This window comes from Sycon ciliatum, chromosome 5 (assembly GCF_964019385.1).
Source record: "Sycon ciliatum chromosome 5, ocSycCili1.1, whole genome shotgun sequence".
Classification (NCBI taxonomy): domain Eukaryota; kingdom Metazoa; phylum Porifera; class Calcarea; order Leucosolenida; family Sycettidae; genus Sycon; species Sycon ciliatum.
Window position 1 is genome coordinate 18,282,401 of NC_088647.1, and position 18,153 is coordinate 18,300,553.

Here is an 18,153-nt window from a genome sequence, read left to right on the forward strand (position 1 = left end):
TTTATGGGTTTATAAAATATGGCTGGACATGGTTCTCAGATACTAGTAGTTCCAGAAACCATGCAGCATCCATAATTATTGGTACTTACTTACTTACTTTATCGCTACATCACACATCCACAGTACATCATGTACATGTACATCATGTACATCATGTACATTCATGCTCAAAATGTGCTACGTATCGCTTACCTGTGCATGTACCTGTACATGCACAGTGTATAATGAACGGCTCGATCACGAAATGAATGGGAGCGCGGAGGCACTTTCCTATGCAAATAAATCCCTCACTTTCAGGTAATTGACAGCCAAGCTCATAGGTTAGTGCACTCTAAGTGGTAAGCTAACACATCTTGGCGCCTAGCCATCACCGCAGGCGCGCAAATTTCGGATCGACTCCCATCGGCACCTCAAGAACCAGAGGCTCAGCTCTTTGTTGTGCAATATTGTTGCGGCTAAGTGTCTGTCATTGGCACGACACATGTAATGATGTATGGTGGCCTGCTGCTAAGAAACAGGAGCGACGTAAATGCACATTACTGTATTCTACATGTATTATGCTGCAATGTTTGTCTTCGCTTTGCGCTAGACCGATAGTACATGTATTCTACCTCGTTCCCCTCAGCTCAGTATCACTCAGCTGATACTAAAAGGACTTCCTCTACGGACTAGTACTGTACTTTTGTAAAAGTTTGCCTGAGAATTGCATGTACAGTGTGTACAGTGGCTTTCTGAAAGAATTTAAAAAAAATGTGACGAGTGAGATTGTGCCAATGTTGCTCTAATGTTAACGTGGCTCAGCCCTTTTCCAAGACTTAGTATCTCGTGACATGTCTTGGATACTCAGACCTCGTGCGCTTCCTTGTCATTAGATCTGTATCAGTGTATCAGTGCATCAGTCTGTTCGGCTTGCGCATTCAACTAAAAGGAAACACAAGTAGTTAAACCAACGCACCGGATCGCGTGAGTAGAACTACTATTTCCTTTGTTTCACAGAATGACTAAAACATTAAACGCTCCGCTTACAAAGTACATGTATTATGTACAATGATGAATATCAGTGTCGGTGTTTTTGTTTGAGGCGAAAGATACACACGTAAAACAACAATCTCTAAAAAGTTTTAATTCTCACGTAAACCTCTGCTACACGTACATGTACTTGTACTACATGGCAGAGGGTCGCTTGGGATCACCAGAGAATACTGTATCCTCTTTTCATGATGTACATGATTGTACATGTACATGTACATGTACATGATTGTACTGCTGACGTGCTGTATCCTCATTTTCAAACTCACCTGACAAGTACTGACGGTGATTGTCAACACACTTGTACCTGTCATCTCATCATCCGTATCTGCTACGTGATGTGCATTTACTTGTACAACATGTACGTTGTACATGTTGTACAGTCATGCATATGCACAATGAATAGCACATCGTCTTTCAAACAATCAATCAGGACATCAGTGTGATACAAGGGCAGGCACGTTCCGGCTCTCCGCTTTCTCAATGAAAAAATTTTAAGGTTCTGCGTTCCGGCTCTCCGCCTTCTCCGCAAACAAAAGAAAACTAGAGGAAAACAAACAAACGTAATATGCACAATGAGTATCCAAGCACTTGTACATGTATTTCAGCATCGTAAGTTGAGGTCCCTAGCAAAATGTAATGTCAGTCAAGTATTATCCAACGCTGGGTCCGCAGCTGAGAAAAGGTCCGTTCTTTCTGCTCATTCTTTATGGACCTAGGGCAGAGTTGGTGTTAGGCAAAGCGATCCGACTGGTCAGCGACTCGGCATTGCGCGTGTTGAAACACCAACATCCTCGGTCAACGTTCACTGACCCAGTACAGTTTGACTGTAGCTCATTGTGAGCTTCTAAACTGAAAAATACGACTGTTTATAATGATGATAGTTTCAAGAGTTTCAACCCTTGAAACTATCATATTACTCAATCTATAAGCCTTGCTTGGTTGAAAACAAGTTGTTATGACCGCGCCGGGACATCACTAACCTCTTCTGCAAGCACCTTCTCACGACAGTGTCATAGTGGTGACAGTGACTGTTGTCAGCTGACGAGCTGAGAGAAGGATGCCATTGGCAGAAGTTGGAGAAACAAAGAGAAGAGTATAGAATGGACTAAGGATCAAGAGGATTTACATTTGTACCCAGGACTCACGTCCAAGGAACGAGCAATGAATACACAACTGAGAGTACAAATCAAAAGCAAGAAGGGTTAAACAACTCCCTAGTAGCATAATGAGGGTGAGAACCAGGGCTAACCCCCGTACGGTTCAGGTGGTCTTGCGCAAACCTGGGGCTCTGCCAACCGTGGAGGTTGTAGTAAGGAGCACTGTTTTCAAATACAGTGCGTCCTCCGCCCTGTAGTAACATGACGTTGGTATGGTATATTTTATTTTACTTCGCCAGAATGAACAGGCATTGCTGCCTTCTTGCCCGGACAAGTGGATTGTCCAAGCTCTCACAACCAAACAACAATCATGTACAGTCATGTGACTCTTGAGACAGTAGTATGGACTATGGTGGTGCATTCGCCTCTACTGTAGTGTAGAACCCGAGGAAGCTTAGAGCCACACGACAGCAATCGTTGTTATATTAATTTTATTATCTTATTAGGGCAATGACCACAGACTACAATCTATATCTTATACAAATATGTACATGTACAATCATCATCATCATCATCAAATCATGTAGGTGTTGTTACAGGGTAGACGTCTACCCTAAAGTGAGTGTGTGAAAAAAAGTTAAATGAAGCAGCGGACGTTGCGTATACAATGCCGTTATGTTTCGCAGAACAGGCTGCGTAGAAGGCATGTGGTGAAGAAGGCTGCCTGGTAGGCACCGGTGGATTATGCCGGCAGAAAAATGGCAGAATTCGGTACTTTTTCTGGTAGGTTTCATGCATGTTTGGTATGTGGATAAAGAAATGGAGCAGAATTCGAGAAATTGCCCGCCATAAGGTTTGTATGGTTCTGCATGCCAATTTAACTGCTTTTCGAGCAGAATCTGCCACCTTTTCGAGCAGAATCCGCCAGTGCCTACTGCCTCGCGGCACTCAATTCAACTGGTTCACACAGCATCGTTGCGCTGGTTTACTAAAAAGAAAGCGAATGATACACTGCTTATATTGGAGCGGAGATTCGTGTACGTGTAGTTGGTATTCCGGAGGGGAATTTGAGCAGGGTTGAAGCAGACTGGAGGAGGTTTTGTGGAGCAGGAAACGGTCCGAAATGGAAGGAGTGCTAACAGTCTGAGTCAGGCACAGTTCCAAGGGTTGATTCGTGATAGTCATAACTGATGTTCGTGACATCTGTGAGCGTGTCGAATAGGCATAAGCACAGTTGAAGTCTCACTATTCCGCTTTGAGCGCACTTGATAGTGTCCTTTCATCGCAGCGTTCTATTTCCGTCACGGATTTGGCGTCGCCAGCTGCAACACCGGTCTGACCACCATCCGTAAAAACATGTACTTTCCACCGGCATGCACCAGTGGTTCTCCTGTTTGCAATGTGTTCAGTGACAAAACACCATCGGTGCACACTTGAGAGAATTGTATTTGCTGATATGCAGCACGTGGAGCTGTCGGATTAAGAAGATGAGCTGTACATCTGTTAATATTGTTGACGAATCCGATCCTTTGCCCGTTGACGAATCCGATCCTTTGCCCGTTGACGAATCCGATCCTTTGCCCGTTGACGAATCCGATCCTTTGCCTGTGCATTCACGATTTTGTCAACACCTCCGAGTACATGTACACCTTTTCCACGTTTATCCTGTGCTATATTGTTGTTTCTCTTTACATGTGCACCGATCCATATTGAGACGGATATGAAGTTTTCTTTTTGTGGAATGCATTGCATGATTACATGTACATGGATGTTTGATACTGAGTGTAGTTGCTGTCTAGCTGGCTAACGATTTGATCATGACTGCTCTCAAGCACGCAGACAGCCATTCAACTTACGGATGAGACCTTTAGTATCGCAACTGAACATTTACATTGAAGCATAGCAGTGCCCCTCCTCTCGCCCTTATTGTTTTGGCCACTGTAACTCTCTGTGTAAGCATTCCAACACCTTCCATCAGTTGTATATCACACGAGGACATCACAAAGCCTAATTGGACTGAAGATCAAATACTAGCAAGAGTGGGGTTATGTACTCTTGATACTAGCATTGTGGTATCTGCCCCCTCACCATCACGTAACAATCACCGTCAGACGACATCAGCCAAATGGTTTTCGCGTAGTCATAGCTCTCTGTTAGAGCTCAGCGTCATGCGTGGTGTGTTTTCAAGTTTTGCAACAACTATTGTAGTTTTCAGTTGGTTGATTTTGAAGAGTTGTGTGGCAATAGACTGCCCTCGCACTCTTTAGCATCGAAAATGGCGCTAACCGGTGAATCATGCATGCTCCGTGAGTGAATGCCCATGGTGTAGCGACTGTGACTATGATTTCTGATCTACATGTACTCTGCAGGTCTATTCAGCCTGATTGTACATGCACTTCAAAAGTAGATTTCAACATTAGGTACGTGCGAGGGAGTCCTGTGAGGAGTCAGGCTGGACAGAAGCGTTCAACACATTCTCTGCGCTGACTTGTTGGCAATTGTGTGAGTGTGACTATTTACAGCCGTCTCTGTACGCCGATCTATGATCCATCTACAATGTTGAGCAATATCGTGGCCCAATTTCCCTCTCTGCGATGTGGTATCCCCAGCTGCACTGATGTTCATTTAGTGTATGTTGTGGACGGTCGTCTGAAGCGCGTGCAACTCTTGAGTCACGACTAACACTGTTCATCGTCATTTACCTGTTTGCACATGTACATTGTACTCAACTGTGCTCTGTGTTCATTGACATTGAGCACTCTGCCCGGGATGGCGGACTGCACATTGCTAGTGTTCATTGTATGTTTACCAAAAAAGCTGAGTAGGGACCGGCGGATTTTGCTCGAAAAGGTGGCAGATTCTGCTCGAAAAGCAGTGAAATTGGCAGAACCGTACAAACCTTACGGCGGGCAATTCCTCGAATTCTGCTCCATTTCTTTATCCACATACCAAACATGCATGAAACTTACCAGAAAGAGTACCGAAATCTGCCAATTTTTCTGCCGGCAGAATCCGCCGGACCCTAAAGCTGAGTAAGACTATTTTCTGCTTCTCTGCATGCATCCCCTTTAGAATGTAAGCTGCATGCTTATGCAGGAAATGAAGGCAAACACATGGCAAGTATGTGGACATGGACATGTATGCATGTAATGAGAGCATTCGTTACAGGAAGGTCAATTGCCTCCACTTCTACCTTGTTTATCGTCAGCGAACACAGCATTTCAGGCTAATTGTTGTGGAGGTAGAATCGAGAGCATGTCTTGCAGTTTATCTCTCGGCAAACAAAACGTCCAAGTTGCCTTGCACGGAAGCATTCATGGTCAACTTTATGAATAACTATTTGTTCCATGTTTACCGTCATTAACTGTTATCGTCCCATTCTTCTCTCGCATTTTTAAGTGCTAGCATGACGATGTTAAAGCACCTTTTACACACAGAAAGGTACTTTGAAAGTCCATTTCATACTGAAGTGCAAGTATACTTGCATACATGTACATATACATGACATCTTTCCAGTCAGCCCACGCTTCATTCTGGGTCAAATATTGCATTCCGTGTAGCATCATTATGAGCCACCAGGACTGATAATAGTGAGTGATGACACGAGGCTATGTTCTAACATTCATCTTTGTGAAAGCTCTGGTGTGCTAACCATTCAGCACTCGAATTGAGCACTCTGGCCTAGCTTTACGGCTATCCTGTAGCACTCACCGTTGGCAATAAGTTTTAAATCTGGAGCAAGATACAAGTGCAGGCACATTGTACATCTGGATTCTGGAACGACTTTCCGCATCTTGTAAGGATTGAAAAGAGTGTATTTCCGCGTTGTTTCTCGCCTTGCACTATCAAACAAACATACTGTAGTGCGGAAAGAGTGTGTTGCTCCCTGCATGAGAGCTCGCGGTTTTCCTGCCGACTTGAATTCTCACTTGACTATCGCCGAAGTCGCACCAACCTCTTCTTCCTACCGTAGTGTACTGTTTAAAAGCCTCTTTTGAATACAAGCCTGAAACACTTTCAGCACATGAGCCTGGTTTAGTGCTGACATATACAGAGATACACGTACATGTACATGTACATCATGTACTTCATACTGATGACCGTCGCCTATGTCCGATTCCTTACCTGTGGTACGAGTGCTGGTGAGTAAATACCCCGTTTTATATCAAAAGTCAAACTGCGACAATTTCGATGACGCGGAGGAAGTACAGTACGTGTTTCGAATAGAAGCCGGACTTGAATAGAAGCCTAGCACTGATATCGGCTGCTACAGGAATATGCATGCATGCAATAAATCACCAACTGACGAGCGTAAATGGTAGTGATCATACTCTGTGTGTGTGTGTGGGGGGGGGGGGTGTACGTGTGTGTGTGTGTGTGTGTGTGTGCGCGCGCGCGCGTGTGTGTATGTTTGGTGTTACAATGAGGCCAAGGGGCAATGCACACTGCTTTCTAGTACATGTACGATTTTCTCATCACCTTGATAATGTGTGCTTTGATCTCAATTCGCGATTAAAACAAGCAAGCATGCCCCGCAATAAGAGGAATGTGAATAACAGAGAGAAGCAAAGAAGAATAGAAGACGAGTAATAAGACTACGGCGGCGAGAGCGCATGCATGCATACATGTACATGTGCATGTATGAAGTTGCACGGACCAGTAGTACCCAATACTCAGTGTCCAGAGAGCAGAAACCCTCCAGAATGAAAATTTAATAACTTTCTCGGAGAATTATGTACATGTAGTTGGAGTACTACTCAGTAGTAGGCTGATCAGTGATCACAGCCCATGCTGCACACCTACAATCTTACACATGTACTGCACACTCAGTGCACAGAAGCCACACACAGCTGCACAGTAGCTGCTGCACAGACACTGCACAGTCGCACTAGCGGCGCAAAGCTAAAGCATCAACACTTGAACAATAATATAGTGGCCCACACTGTCAAGCAAACCTCGATTTAATAATATTCCCACCAACATCATCCACCTCCAGGCTCCACGACTAGCGCGAGAATGCCAGAGGGCAGAGGGAACCCTAACGTGCTGGCCTAAGTCTAATCCCAAGGTAGGGAAATTCCCGAATCTTTAAAACAGGACCAACGTGCGTACATTGAACACACACCGCATACAGTATGCCTCATGTCATCCGACGACACGAAGCATTTTGATGGGAATGAATAGCGATGTCTTTCAATCATTCTCGTCTTTCCGGAAGGATTCATGCGGTTACTTATCAGGCCAGCCCACATGTAATGACGGCATTCTCCGTAATGGGGATATCGACTTTCTGAAACCTGAGTGTTTCGGATGCGTTCCTCACACGTATGCATAAACATGGCAAACAAACAATATCTTAAGTGTGAGGCCGCGCTCTGGGGACAACCCATTGGGAAGCGCTCACTTCATTGGAATACGCAGATGGTACACAGTTAGGCTCAGCGTTTCAAGATACACAATGCACTTCCGCACACACTGGAATCAGTGATGACCAGGCAGCGCTTTCTTTGAAACCTCCGGCCCATTGATGAACTCTAAGACCTGGGCTCCCGGTTAGACAAGCCACATCTGGAAGGAACTAATAGTAGTAATACATGTACTTCGATCCCAATCTGCGTGGATGCAGACGGCTCTTCACTTTAGTCAGTCATCTGCCTTGGCAGTGGGTGATATCTCTGCTGCACTAGCAGTGGCAACGGCCCGAGTACAGGGCTAATTTTATATTATTTGAGCGGTATAATGGTGGAGGTGACTCAAGGTTTTTTTGAGCGGTATAACATCATTAATTTTTTTATGCTACACATCTTTACATTTTCATTTGACTGGATAACTTGCTACTGCTTACCTACATGTACTACAACAGTACATGTATGCTCGTATAATGTGTTTGTGGTTTCTGGCTCATTTTATTTAGAACTTGAGAAATATATCTGGCCAGTAAAAGAGGCTCAGAGTCAGAGATCACCATCCCAATCGGCTAGTTAAATACGTCAAATACGTTTTGATCGATTGTGCACGGTATAGAGTTTGGGAGATGCAGCAGTGTCCTTGCAGTACGCCTAAAACACAAGACTTTAATACATGATTATTGTTTGCTTTATATCCTATCGTAAACTTCTTGAAGTAAAAAGAAGAAAAATACAACTTCAGCATTGTATTCTTAGCTACAGTGTATAACAAAATACATGTATGAATATGCGGAATATGCCCTCATTTGGTCAGTTCGAAATAACCCTTCTAAAAATACAAGAAGGACAAAGGATGATCACCAGTTTCTGTGTTGCCTCGTGAAGTCATGATTGCATTGAGGAAGAAACTTGGAGTTTCCGCAAACCGTCTTCCTTCGTTCCTTTTTGTGTGCAATAGTGCTCCACGTTATTGTATTGATCTCTCTCCGCTGGCTAGGGAACCTTTTTTACATGTCCAAATAGATATTCCCCGCTCAGATTTGTGTCTCTTATGCTCGAGGAGCCAATTTCTGACGTACATGTACATGTGCATCATCAGTGTATAGCCCATAGTAAAGGGACTGGACTCGATCGAGTATCATCATTGTGACTTTATGGTGCCCCGAAGTATTTTATATTCAGCTTTAGGCACACAATGTTCTCCCTTCTCTCTCCGTCTATCCGCAGATTGAGTATTTCGCTCCTGCTCTTGTAGCAGTTGAGCACTCTTGCGTGGGGTAGTGCCTTTGCTGTTTGCGTTATGCAGAGCTCACTGACTTGTCAGTTTGAGCACTCTGGCAAGGTACGTTCGGACCTGATTGGAAATTTTTATTTCCATTGCTATCAGGTTCGGCCTCATTTCCTCTGTGCTGCGCTGACGAGTCCACAAAGGACGAAACAGTTCTGTCCGCAGATTGAGTATTATTGTAGCTAAGTGTTTTTTTTGTTGTTTTTTTACAAAGACCACTTTTAAAATGCCAAACATGATATGCAGCTAGGGGAAGCACGCACAACCGGAATCGTGGCAGTGGTGGTGTCCCGTGGTGAGGTTGTACCCTCGATTTCTACATCTACATGTAGCTGTTTCGACCTTTTTAGGCCTGCTCGCCGGAGCTTAGACTTGTAGTGGCTGGCAGAACCGACTGCAAGGCCGTCTAGAGAACAACAGAGCAATTATTTGAAAGAATCACTTTGAAAGCAGAGCGCGCTAACTGCGAGAAACGCAGCTAGCTTTGCACTAGGGTCTGCTTTTATCATCTACCTATGAGTATCTCACACCCATTCGTTCTCTCTCTCTCTCTCTCTCTCTCTCTCTCTCTCTCTCTCTCTCTCTCTCTCTCTCTCTCTCTCTCTCTCTTTCTTTCTCTCTCTCTCTCTCTCTCTCTCTCTCTCTCTCTCTCTCTCTCTCTCTCTCTCTCTCTCTCTCTTCACAAATTCATGCCACCGTGCCTCTCCTTATTCGCCCCATTGTTCAAACGCCAACAGCAGCCCTCACATCGTGAGTCTGTATCTTCCACTGTCTCTGTCTGCCTGTCTGTCTACCTCAATCCCCTCGACACGATTCGGATGCAAGTTTTAGCAACTGGACACAATCATGTTGATTTCACTGTATTGCTCCATGACATGCTCTTTCTACCTCTCATCAGGAGTGGGTAATGGCGGTGCATGTACTGAGCAATCAGTCACAACACATACGCAATCCTCAAGTCATGGACTGAAGCAGGCTGGGATGTGGGCACATCGCATACTTCATACCTGTAGCTACATGACGATCACGCTGCTAATGTACATATACCGGTATACGACATGATTCACGCGCTCACTTCACAATGAATTGTCTTCAAAAGATTCCATCACGCAACAGTCACAAATCCATTGTTCTGACCAACGATGTTTCTTCCGGGCCCAAAAGCCGGAGAAAGGTCATTCTTCCTAGCGCATCTCAGCGTGGACCTGCGTGTTGCCCCCCCCCCCCCCACACACACACACTCATACCTTTCCACGGATCTGGCCGGTTTAGTTCATTTGGTGAGTTAGACCGAAGGCATTATTATAATTAGCGCGTGCACTCTGATAAAAAACTGGATCTGAGCTGTTAGTGTGAGACGCATTGTTTGGGAACGTCTGCGCTCAAGTGTGCGCTTGTGATAAATCGCTGCAGACCTGCTAGCTGTCAGTTACATACACAACGCCACACTCATCTCCACAATTACAAGTGTACAGACGGAATTAACGGATCTCCGTCACGGCTCCCACTGCTAGGGCTAGACTGGTCCAGTGGAACTGCTGACGCAGGGATGAGACCAACAATATTCATGACGGACTTCTCCTCTTTCGCCCCCGCGAGCAAACAAAGACTGAGGAAACACAACCCAAGCTGCATATGTGGCCATCGTGTGAGCCCCATGCTGTCCCTGTTCCTTCTCACAAGCGAATTCCTCACACCGCCACAAGAATCCAGATTATATGGGCCATCCGACATTCGCACATCCCTTAATCATTGTATTATCGGTCTGCCGCAGCCGCTCATGAACTTTGGCCTAGCGTCGGAAAGTTTGCTCGTCTCCGCTGTCCAGTTGTGGCCTACCACGTTACACCGCATGCATCCGAACGCTGGTCTTGGAAGGAGGGCTATTCTAAAAGACAGGGGCAAGGACGCTTTAGTGTCACCTTGCACTTATCAATTTGATAGCAGTGGCCATTGAATTGGAGTAATAGGCCGTCCCTATAATTAACACTCATCAGTTTCCCCTGGCTCAGTCGACGGGCTGCTTGGCGCAGAAAAGGTGAGCTAGCTAGGGTTCGTGGACAATAGTCTTTTTCTGTAGAGTCTACGTGCTGTGAGATCTTTGCGCAAACGGCGGAGTCCTAGACTTGACCCCTTCAGTGCAGCACGGTATCGTACCAATCTGACCCAACTTTCAGTTGATCAGCATAGCATAGCATACACTGATACAGAGGCGAGAGGTCATTACACAACAGCTAGCCTAGCCGACTTCAGTGGTCTGCTCGCTTCGAATCGTCGGAGGCTGAGAGCTCTTGAACTGTCAACGCTCGGAAGTGGCTCACCTCTCACACAGCCCTTGAGGAGCCTGACCTGCAGCCGCCTGGTGCTGAGTTCTATCTGCTACTTGGGCTGGTCTCTCGTATGGCCAGTAGCTGGAACTGCAGAGCTTGGTTGTGCCATCCATATCACCTGCGAACACCATCAGTCCTCACGGTTCTGTGAGCGGCATAGAGTGAGTCCCACTCCCAGTGCGGAGTGTCGAGCCCAGACACCACCCCTCAGCGTACTCGCGCATACACACATGCCCAGCGTGTAGATTCTACGGATTGCCTGGCAATCCGCGTGTGCTCCCATCACTCACACTGGCCTGTGGGGCCTTGAAACGCACGCCATCCCGGTCCCAACGCTCCTTTTCAAGTCGACTTCGTTTGGTGGACTGCAGCAAAAAATTACAATGGCTGTCGAACGTTCAGAACGCCACGCTCAAGCGCAAGGAGTTGTAAGGTAAGGAATAATGACAGGCTTGTACCTGCGGATAATTTCCTGCTTGGCTCGCGAATGACATGTGGTGCCCATGATTTGCTTGCGCCATCAGAAATGCATGTGGGTGTGCGCACACGAATATGGAGCCATTGTAGAAGCTCTCAATGCTCAATGACTTTACACCTTGCTGCTGGGCACGTGTAGTCCATCCATCTTCTTGGCAATCGTCCAAGTTTCTCATGTCGTCCGCTGTGTAGCGATATGCGTGACAGCATGCAAGGGCCTTGGCGGTTACCTGCCTCGACTCTGTCGAACCTCCGAAACCCAGTCTGGTCGAGTCGGCCTCGCTGCGCACGACCAGTTCTACCGCCAGGCTGAAGTTGCAATTCGCTCCTTGCTCGTCTTGCCCTCAGGAAAGAAGGGCATGTTTCTTGTATTGGCGATCCCTTATCGCTCGCGGCGCAGGCTACGGGGCGGCACCTGGTTGGAATGAAGTGATCCTAGATCGTTCTGTCCAGCCCTACAGCCGTGCAGACACTGACGTTTCCTAACAATAATTTGTTTCTTGCATTTCTTTGCTTTTGTTCGTACAGAGTTGGGGAGGACCGCTCTTGCCCCCAATCAGCAGGGGAACGCTCAGGAAGGCTGTCAGTGTCACTGCAGGGGAACTCATTAGGCAGACGGTCGACACCGTACGGCACTACTGCCAGAAGCTGTTTCACAACGTCAAGCAGATGCACGCTGGCTCACCTGGTGCTGGCTTACTTGTTGGCTTCCGCGTGCGTGGCCCTGGTTAGCCCCTTGCCCACCAGTACAAGTACAGGCATGGCTGACAGACCAACTGACAGTTCCACTGCAGCAGTTCCTGGGAACAGCACAGAGTCTGGAGCTGAAGACCATAACGCACTAGTAAGTGCTACTGCAACTGCCAATACCCAATCAACCAGTGCAGAGCAAGCATCAGTGAGCCTGAGCCAGAATCATCCAGGAGGCAAGATTCGCCAGTACGCGGACGGTGACATCAATGGAGACCTACTGAGAAACCTGCTGGGCTTTGATGTTCCAAGAACCACTGCAGCTACGGAAGAAAGCGGAACACTTGGCACCCCGGTCAGCACGGCCTCACTCCCGGACCGGATACCGGGCATTATCCCATTCGGAGAGCGGAACCTTGTGCCGGAGACGAAAACAGATCCGCCGGTGGTAGCGCACAACCCAGAACGGTTAGCAGCCTTCACCAAGGAACTGCGGCAGCACGAGCATTGCACGCGCTCCACAAAGCGGCTGGAGAAGCGCCTGTGCAAAGGCAAGGAGACGAAGACGTTCTACGTGCCGGTGTGCAGAGGAGTATGCAGTTCGGTCATTGAGCTACAAGCCGTGCCCGTATCGGCGATGGACATCGAGCACCGTGACGTGATTTCCAGAGCGTCCCACTGCCGATGCTGTAAAGCGCACACGTCCCGGCTAGTGAAACATCACCGTAGGTGTTCTGATGGCAGTCACGACTTTGTCTGGCTGCGACAAGCCGACACCTGTGCATGCTCGGCGTGTGGTGCTTGATCCGTGCAGCAGAGAACACATTCTAGCTTTGTATCATTTCCAGTTATCCACACATCAATGAGAATTATATCAGTTCCCTGGACGTGTTGCCGCTAATGACGTTTATGCAATATCAGCCTGCTAAAGTGCCCCCAGGGTCCAGCACACCGGCTCATCGGCCTTGAAGAGCGAGAGGCAAAAGAGTCCATAAGTAGCCATTTACGGCTTGACTGCGCATGCTCAGAGGGCCGTGCGCCAGACTGGCATGCGGGCTGGCATAAACCCACGGCTGGCTTTGCTGACTTCAAGCACAGCATACGGTATCTGAGCATCTGCTGCTGATGCTGCTGATGATGATGCCACTACTGATAGCTACAGACAGTTGGTTTCCCCCAGGATAGTCGGGGGATGATCCTCGCGATATCCAGTGGCACTGTCAGCATTCTAACAGATCCATCTCAGGCAGATGATCCCAGGCACTTGAGACCTATTTCCCCCCTTGCTCACAAACCTTCAACCCAGATCCAGGCTTGGCATCGCAGACTCCAGGACTTGATTGCTCGATTCTTCCGCACCGATTGCTCCACGTTGAAGCCTGTCAGATTCTTCCCTGGCTGCTCGGCATGCGTTCCGTGTGCCAGCAGCCGAGAGATACTATTATACTGTTGTGTTCATCCTTCCTTCAGTCACACCTTTGCATCCCTGCAACACTCATAGTAGGCGAGAGCTTCTTCGGAATCTATCCTTTTATCTACCTTTATCACCAGGTTTTCTTCGGATCAGGAATCGTTTTCGTGAACAAAAGTAGCAACATTATCCCAATACCACGTACGGTACAGTGGTAGCATTCACGCTGTATATTTATGTTGGATTGGATCTGCCAGAAAGAAAATTTGGTATTAAGACCTCATCCTTGTTGCGGTGTGTTGAGGGGTGAGTGGGGCAACTGTGGGGTCTCCATGTGGCAAGAAGGGGATCACTATGATTACACGAACTCGCGGTAAAAAAATATTTTCTGGCAATTCACACCCATTTCGAATGGGCCATACCGTGCGTAATCTCCCTGTCTTGTTTGGGCTGAGCCTGGCATAGAGGACCTTCAAAAGCCCCCCAGCAACTAGACCCTATTTACTCAGGCCATGAGAAGTTAAAAACATCCGGAAATAAAATGCTCCGTGACGGTGGCTGGTGGAGGCTTGGTCGCCCAGTGATCCGCCACTGCGAAACAGAACAGGTACAACAGGATATCACCTGTAAGCAATGTGAGGTCATTTTTAGAATGCTTTGCCTATTTTCAAACTCTAGAAGTTAGTTGGAGCTACATCTACACCAGGCCTATTGTTAGCAACATGTAAATTGTCAGCCTGCAAGATCCTTCCTAGTGATTCCACCTGTTCTCTGTGTTGATCCGCTACGACTGACCAGTTGGGTAAGACCCGGGCATCGACCTGTGTGTATCCGCTATGTTGTGAAGAACATGGAGACATCCTGCCGAGGATGGAACCACGGGGGAGCAGGTAGATACTAAGAATTAGCGCCAGAACTGTGATAACTGTCAGTTGGGTAAACGTCGGTGACAAGTTTCTGGGTTGGATGGTGAGATCCGTGCCTGTTCCGCTGGTGCGGTTTTCCTATGTCGTGCCCTTTGCGGGGATCCCCGTTTGACGGCTCCACTGGGCGGGGAAGCCGTCAGTACAGTGGCACTCGAAGCCTCGCCAACAAAGTTACCCCGAGATCGAGGTGCAATCTTGTCAGTGCCAGTCAAACTTCCCACTGATATCACGTGCGCTTGCACAAACCACATTGACTCAGAACTACTTCAGTAATAGTAATACTTCTCACTTCGGAAAGACTCTAGAATCAGTTGGTCATGCCAGGTACTCTGACCCTCCTTCCAACGCCTGACAGGATACGCTGAGAGTCGGAGTGACTTTAGCAGCAGCGCTGTCCAGCATTTGCTAGTACGCAGTAGGATATTGAATTCCCCAAGATCCAATTATAGCCCGGAGCGCATTAGCCTGCAAAAGTGTCACGGCTTCAAGAGAGACTGTTTTGCATTCGTAGAGCGATTGTGGATTAGTGGCCTGCTCAGTACCAGTGGAGTCGCCTGCGGAGATAGCTCCTATCAAGGCAAGGTGAGGTTTGAAGTAAACTCACGTTCCATGACAAGGTTACTTCTAATAACCCGGTATGGTCACTTTTGGAGTGTTGACTGTCGCAGTACAGTGTGGGCGGTGTGCATTGCACTAACCAGTCGTTGCACATTAAGTCACAATGGTGGAGATTGAAGTACTTGGTCGCTGTACTTGGTACTATCACCAACTCGCTTTCTTTCATTCGGCGTGACACCACGTCCGAACATAGACATAATGGTAGAATCTAATCGCAATATCGGGGACAATAAGAAGAGCAGTTCGTACATGTATGTTTCCAGATTGCAATTTGTATCATAAGATTATGAGTTACCCACGAACTACAAGTAGACTTGATGGCAATGTTGATAGGGTAGATCTGCAGTCGTGCACGTTTACAATGCACTGAAAAGAAACTTTCTGTGCTACTGCACGTATGGGTATGAGATACCATTGATCAGGTGGCCCATTCCGCGCGCGGCCCAGGAAAGATTCCTTCTTGAGCGCTCTGATCGAGTTTACATGTACGACATCTTGCCTCTTACTTGTATCCCTGGCCAGTGGCGTGGCTAACAGGCATGCATGTATACCTTCTGGTAGTGGTACGTGCCAGCAGATTAATGGATTGTTATACCGGTGGCCTCATTGTTCATGTTCTCAGCGTACACCCGTTCTCTACTTCAAGAATCAAGAGAGCATCTACCGGCGTCCTTGGCGATGGCACCAGCAAGGGTTACTCTGGGGAATAGGCAAAACTCTTCCAGCAGAAAGCAGGGGCATAAAACGCTATGCTGCTTCGACCTGGTACCAGTGGATGGGGTTCCTTTGGAAGTGGGAGAGTCCTATCGGGGTTTTGCGCGACTCAGAAACTCATCACGTTTCATAGGCAGATACATGGGAAAGATAGATTAACAACTTTAGTACTGTCAAATTGTGCCCCTTTGCCCTGTTGTTCGATATCGCAACGTGACTCCGGCGTAACGGTCAGTATTCAGCGGCTCCACCAAAGCTGGCACCAGCACTCAGTTCATACCCGAAGCCAGGAACCCATGAATGGCGGACAACGGTCTCTCTTCGTGGCGGCGAGCAGGCTTCAACCACAACTCACGGCGGACATGGAGCCATCTCAGTTCACTATTATCGTCAAGTAGCCGTTTCTTGGCATCCGATTTACGGCAATCGGAGCTGGCTCCAGGGAAGGTGAGCTCCACACAATCATGTAAAACACAGATAAGGGAAGCAGGGAGGGGTTCCACTCTCAGTGCTTTGAGCTGCTGTTCGGAATCTGAACACTCACGCACCTACACAGCATAGACGTGAGAAACGCCTTTGCGACGTACAAGAACAATGAACGCTGACGCTGTGACGAGTTCAAAGAGCGCGCGGAGAATCAAGTCGAGGCCCTGCAGGGGCAAATTGAATTCACATCCTGACAAGAATAGGTCTTTACAACTCTTTATCTTGTCAAACGACACCAGAGGTAGCTATAGCTTGTCTTCAGCTTGCAAGCTTTAAAGGGGAGCTATCAGCAGAAGATCGTATTCACGGAACAATGACTGCAATGAGTCTGCACGAACTAAAAGAACACGCCTTTGGAATTTCCGTTCAAAACGAAGCCGACAGGACAAATTGCGTTTGATCTCCTCATGTAGCCATGAGAAATAATGTACTTCAACATCATGTAACGTCTTTGTTCTCCTTGATGGCGTATAATACTGACAACAACTCCTCCGCCAGATCGCATGGACCATCCCCTGCTGTAGCCATCCTTTGCTCGTCAGCACAAATTCGTGAAATTATTGCGGACGTGAATAGCATTGCGGGCGTGAATGGCGTGTGTGTATCTGCGTGCACGTTACCCTCGTGACGATAAAAGCTGCATTATCTACAGTGGGCATACATGAGAGCAGGGTAGAATACCAGTCGTGCACATGCGCAGCTGGGAGAACAATGTCAACGCTGTGGAATGTATAGGCCAGAGATCCATTGTTGATGCGGTAAATGTACAGTACATGTACATGTACCTGTATGTGTGGTCACTTCAAGAATAAGCACAATCATAATAATAATTATTATTATACGTTGTACATGTACACAGAAAAAGCATGCAGCCGCAAGGAAGAGTCCATGGTTTGTATTGGTAAACTGCCGAGTAGAAATACATGATCGTACTGTAGACGGTGTCCCACCAAATCTTCCCTGAATACCTCGTTGGTGGCTTTGTAGCGGTGATCACTGATCAGTTCACCTGGTTGCGTGCTATAGGCAGTATGGCTATGCCAGGCGGAAATCTCCAACACAGCATTTGTGGGTGTAGTGGGCACGGGGCTTCTCCATATTGTCAGTGGAAGGGGGAGCTGCTTTTCTGGTTGCTTACCACAATGGCGTATGTTTGCCGGTACATGTATTGGCTTGCGGGGAGGGGGGGGGGGGGGGTAAGTAGAAATCAGGAGGAGTGTGTTCGATCAATGGTTTCTGTTCGGTAAAGAATGAGCACCTGTTCGTTCGGCGTGCGTGCGTCCTTGGGAATGTCCCAGTAGTGTGCCAACCTGTTCCTTGCTCTTTCCGTGGCATTACAATTCCATGAGTGAACATGTACATGTACGAGTAGGCGGCATTCTCTGGCCTTCATCGCAGTTTTTGGGAGATAAAAACAAACAAACAGAAGATAGCATCAGTGCTGGGTATGGAGCGTGGTATGAGGGCGTATTGTTAGTGGGAAACCGGGACATATCCGCATTTTCTCCATGTCGATCTCCGTGTATAAATACATTGCGCAGTCACTATGGGAACAAGCTACCACATCACCTTAACTCACATTGTTGTAGTCTTGGCGGCCATTTTATTACGCAAGCTAGGATTAGACTGATGGTGCTTTCCTGGTGTGAATTCGACAGTACAGTGTTTTCATGAAA

General features: G+C 47.3%; 1 protein-coding gene across 1 annotated transcript; it reads left to right on the forward strand.

The window, feature by feature from the left end:
- Nucleotides 1-11,122: 11,122 nt before the first annotated feature.
- LOC135817918 (uncharacterized) lies at nucleotides 11,123-14,016 on the forward strand. The gene is made up of 2 exons (XM_065331221.1): nucleotides 11,123-11,588; nucleotides 12,161-14,016. The coding sequence occupies exons 1-2, from the start codon at nucleotides 11,539-11,541 to the stop codon at nucleotides 13,125-13,127; spliced, it is 1,017 nt and encodes a 338-aa protein (XP_065187293.1). The 5' UTR covers nucleotides 11,123-11,538; the 3' UTR covers nucleotides 13,128-14,016.
- Nucleotides 14,017-18,153: the final 4,137 nt, after the last annotated feature.

Excerpts from the sequence above, each read along its gene's own strand:
- LOC135817918 (XM_065331221.1), top strand. The coding sequence starts at position 11,539 with ATGGCTGTCGAACGTTCAGAACGCCACGCTCAAGCGCAAGGAGTTGTA. Across the intron at positions 11,589-12,160 it reads CAAGCGCAAGGAGTTGTAAG|AGTTGGGGAGGACCGCTCTT; the intron begins GTAAGGAATAAT and ends TTGTTCGTACAG.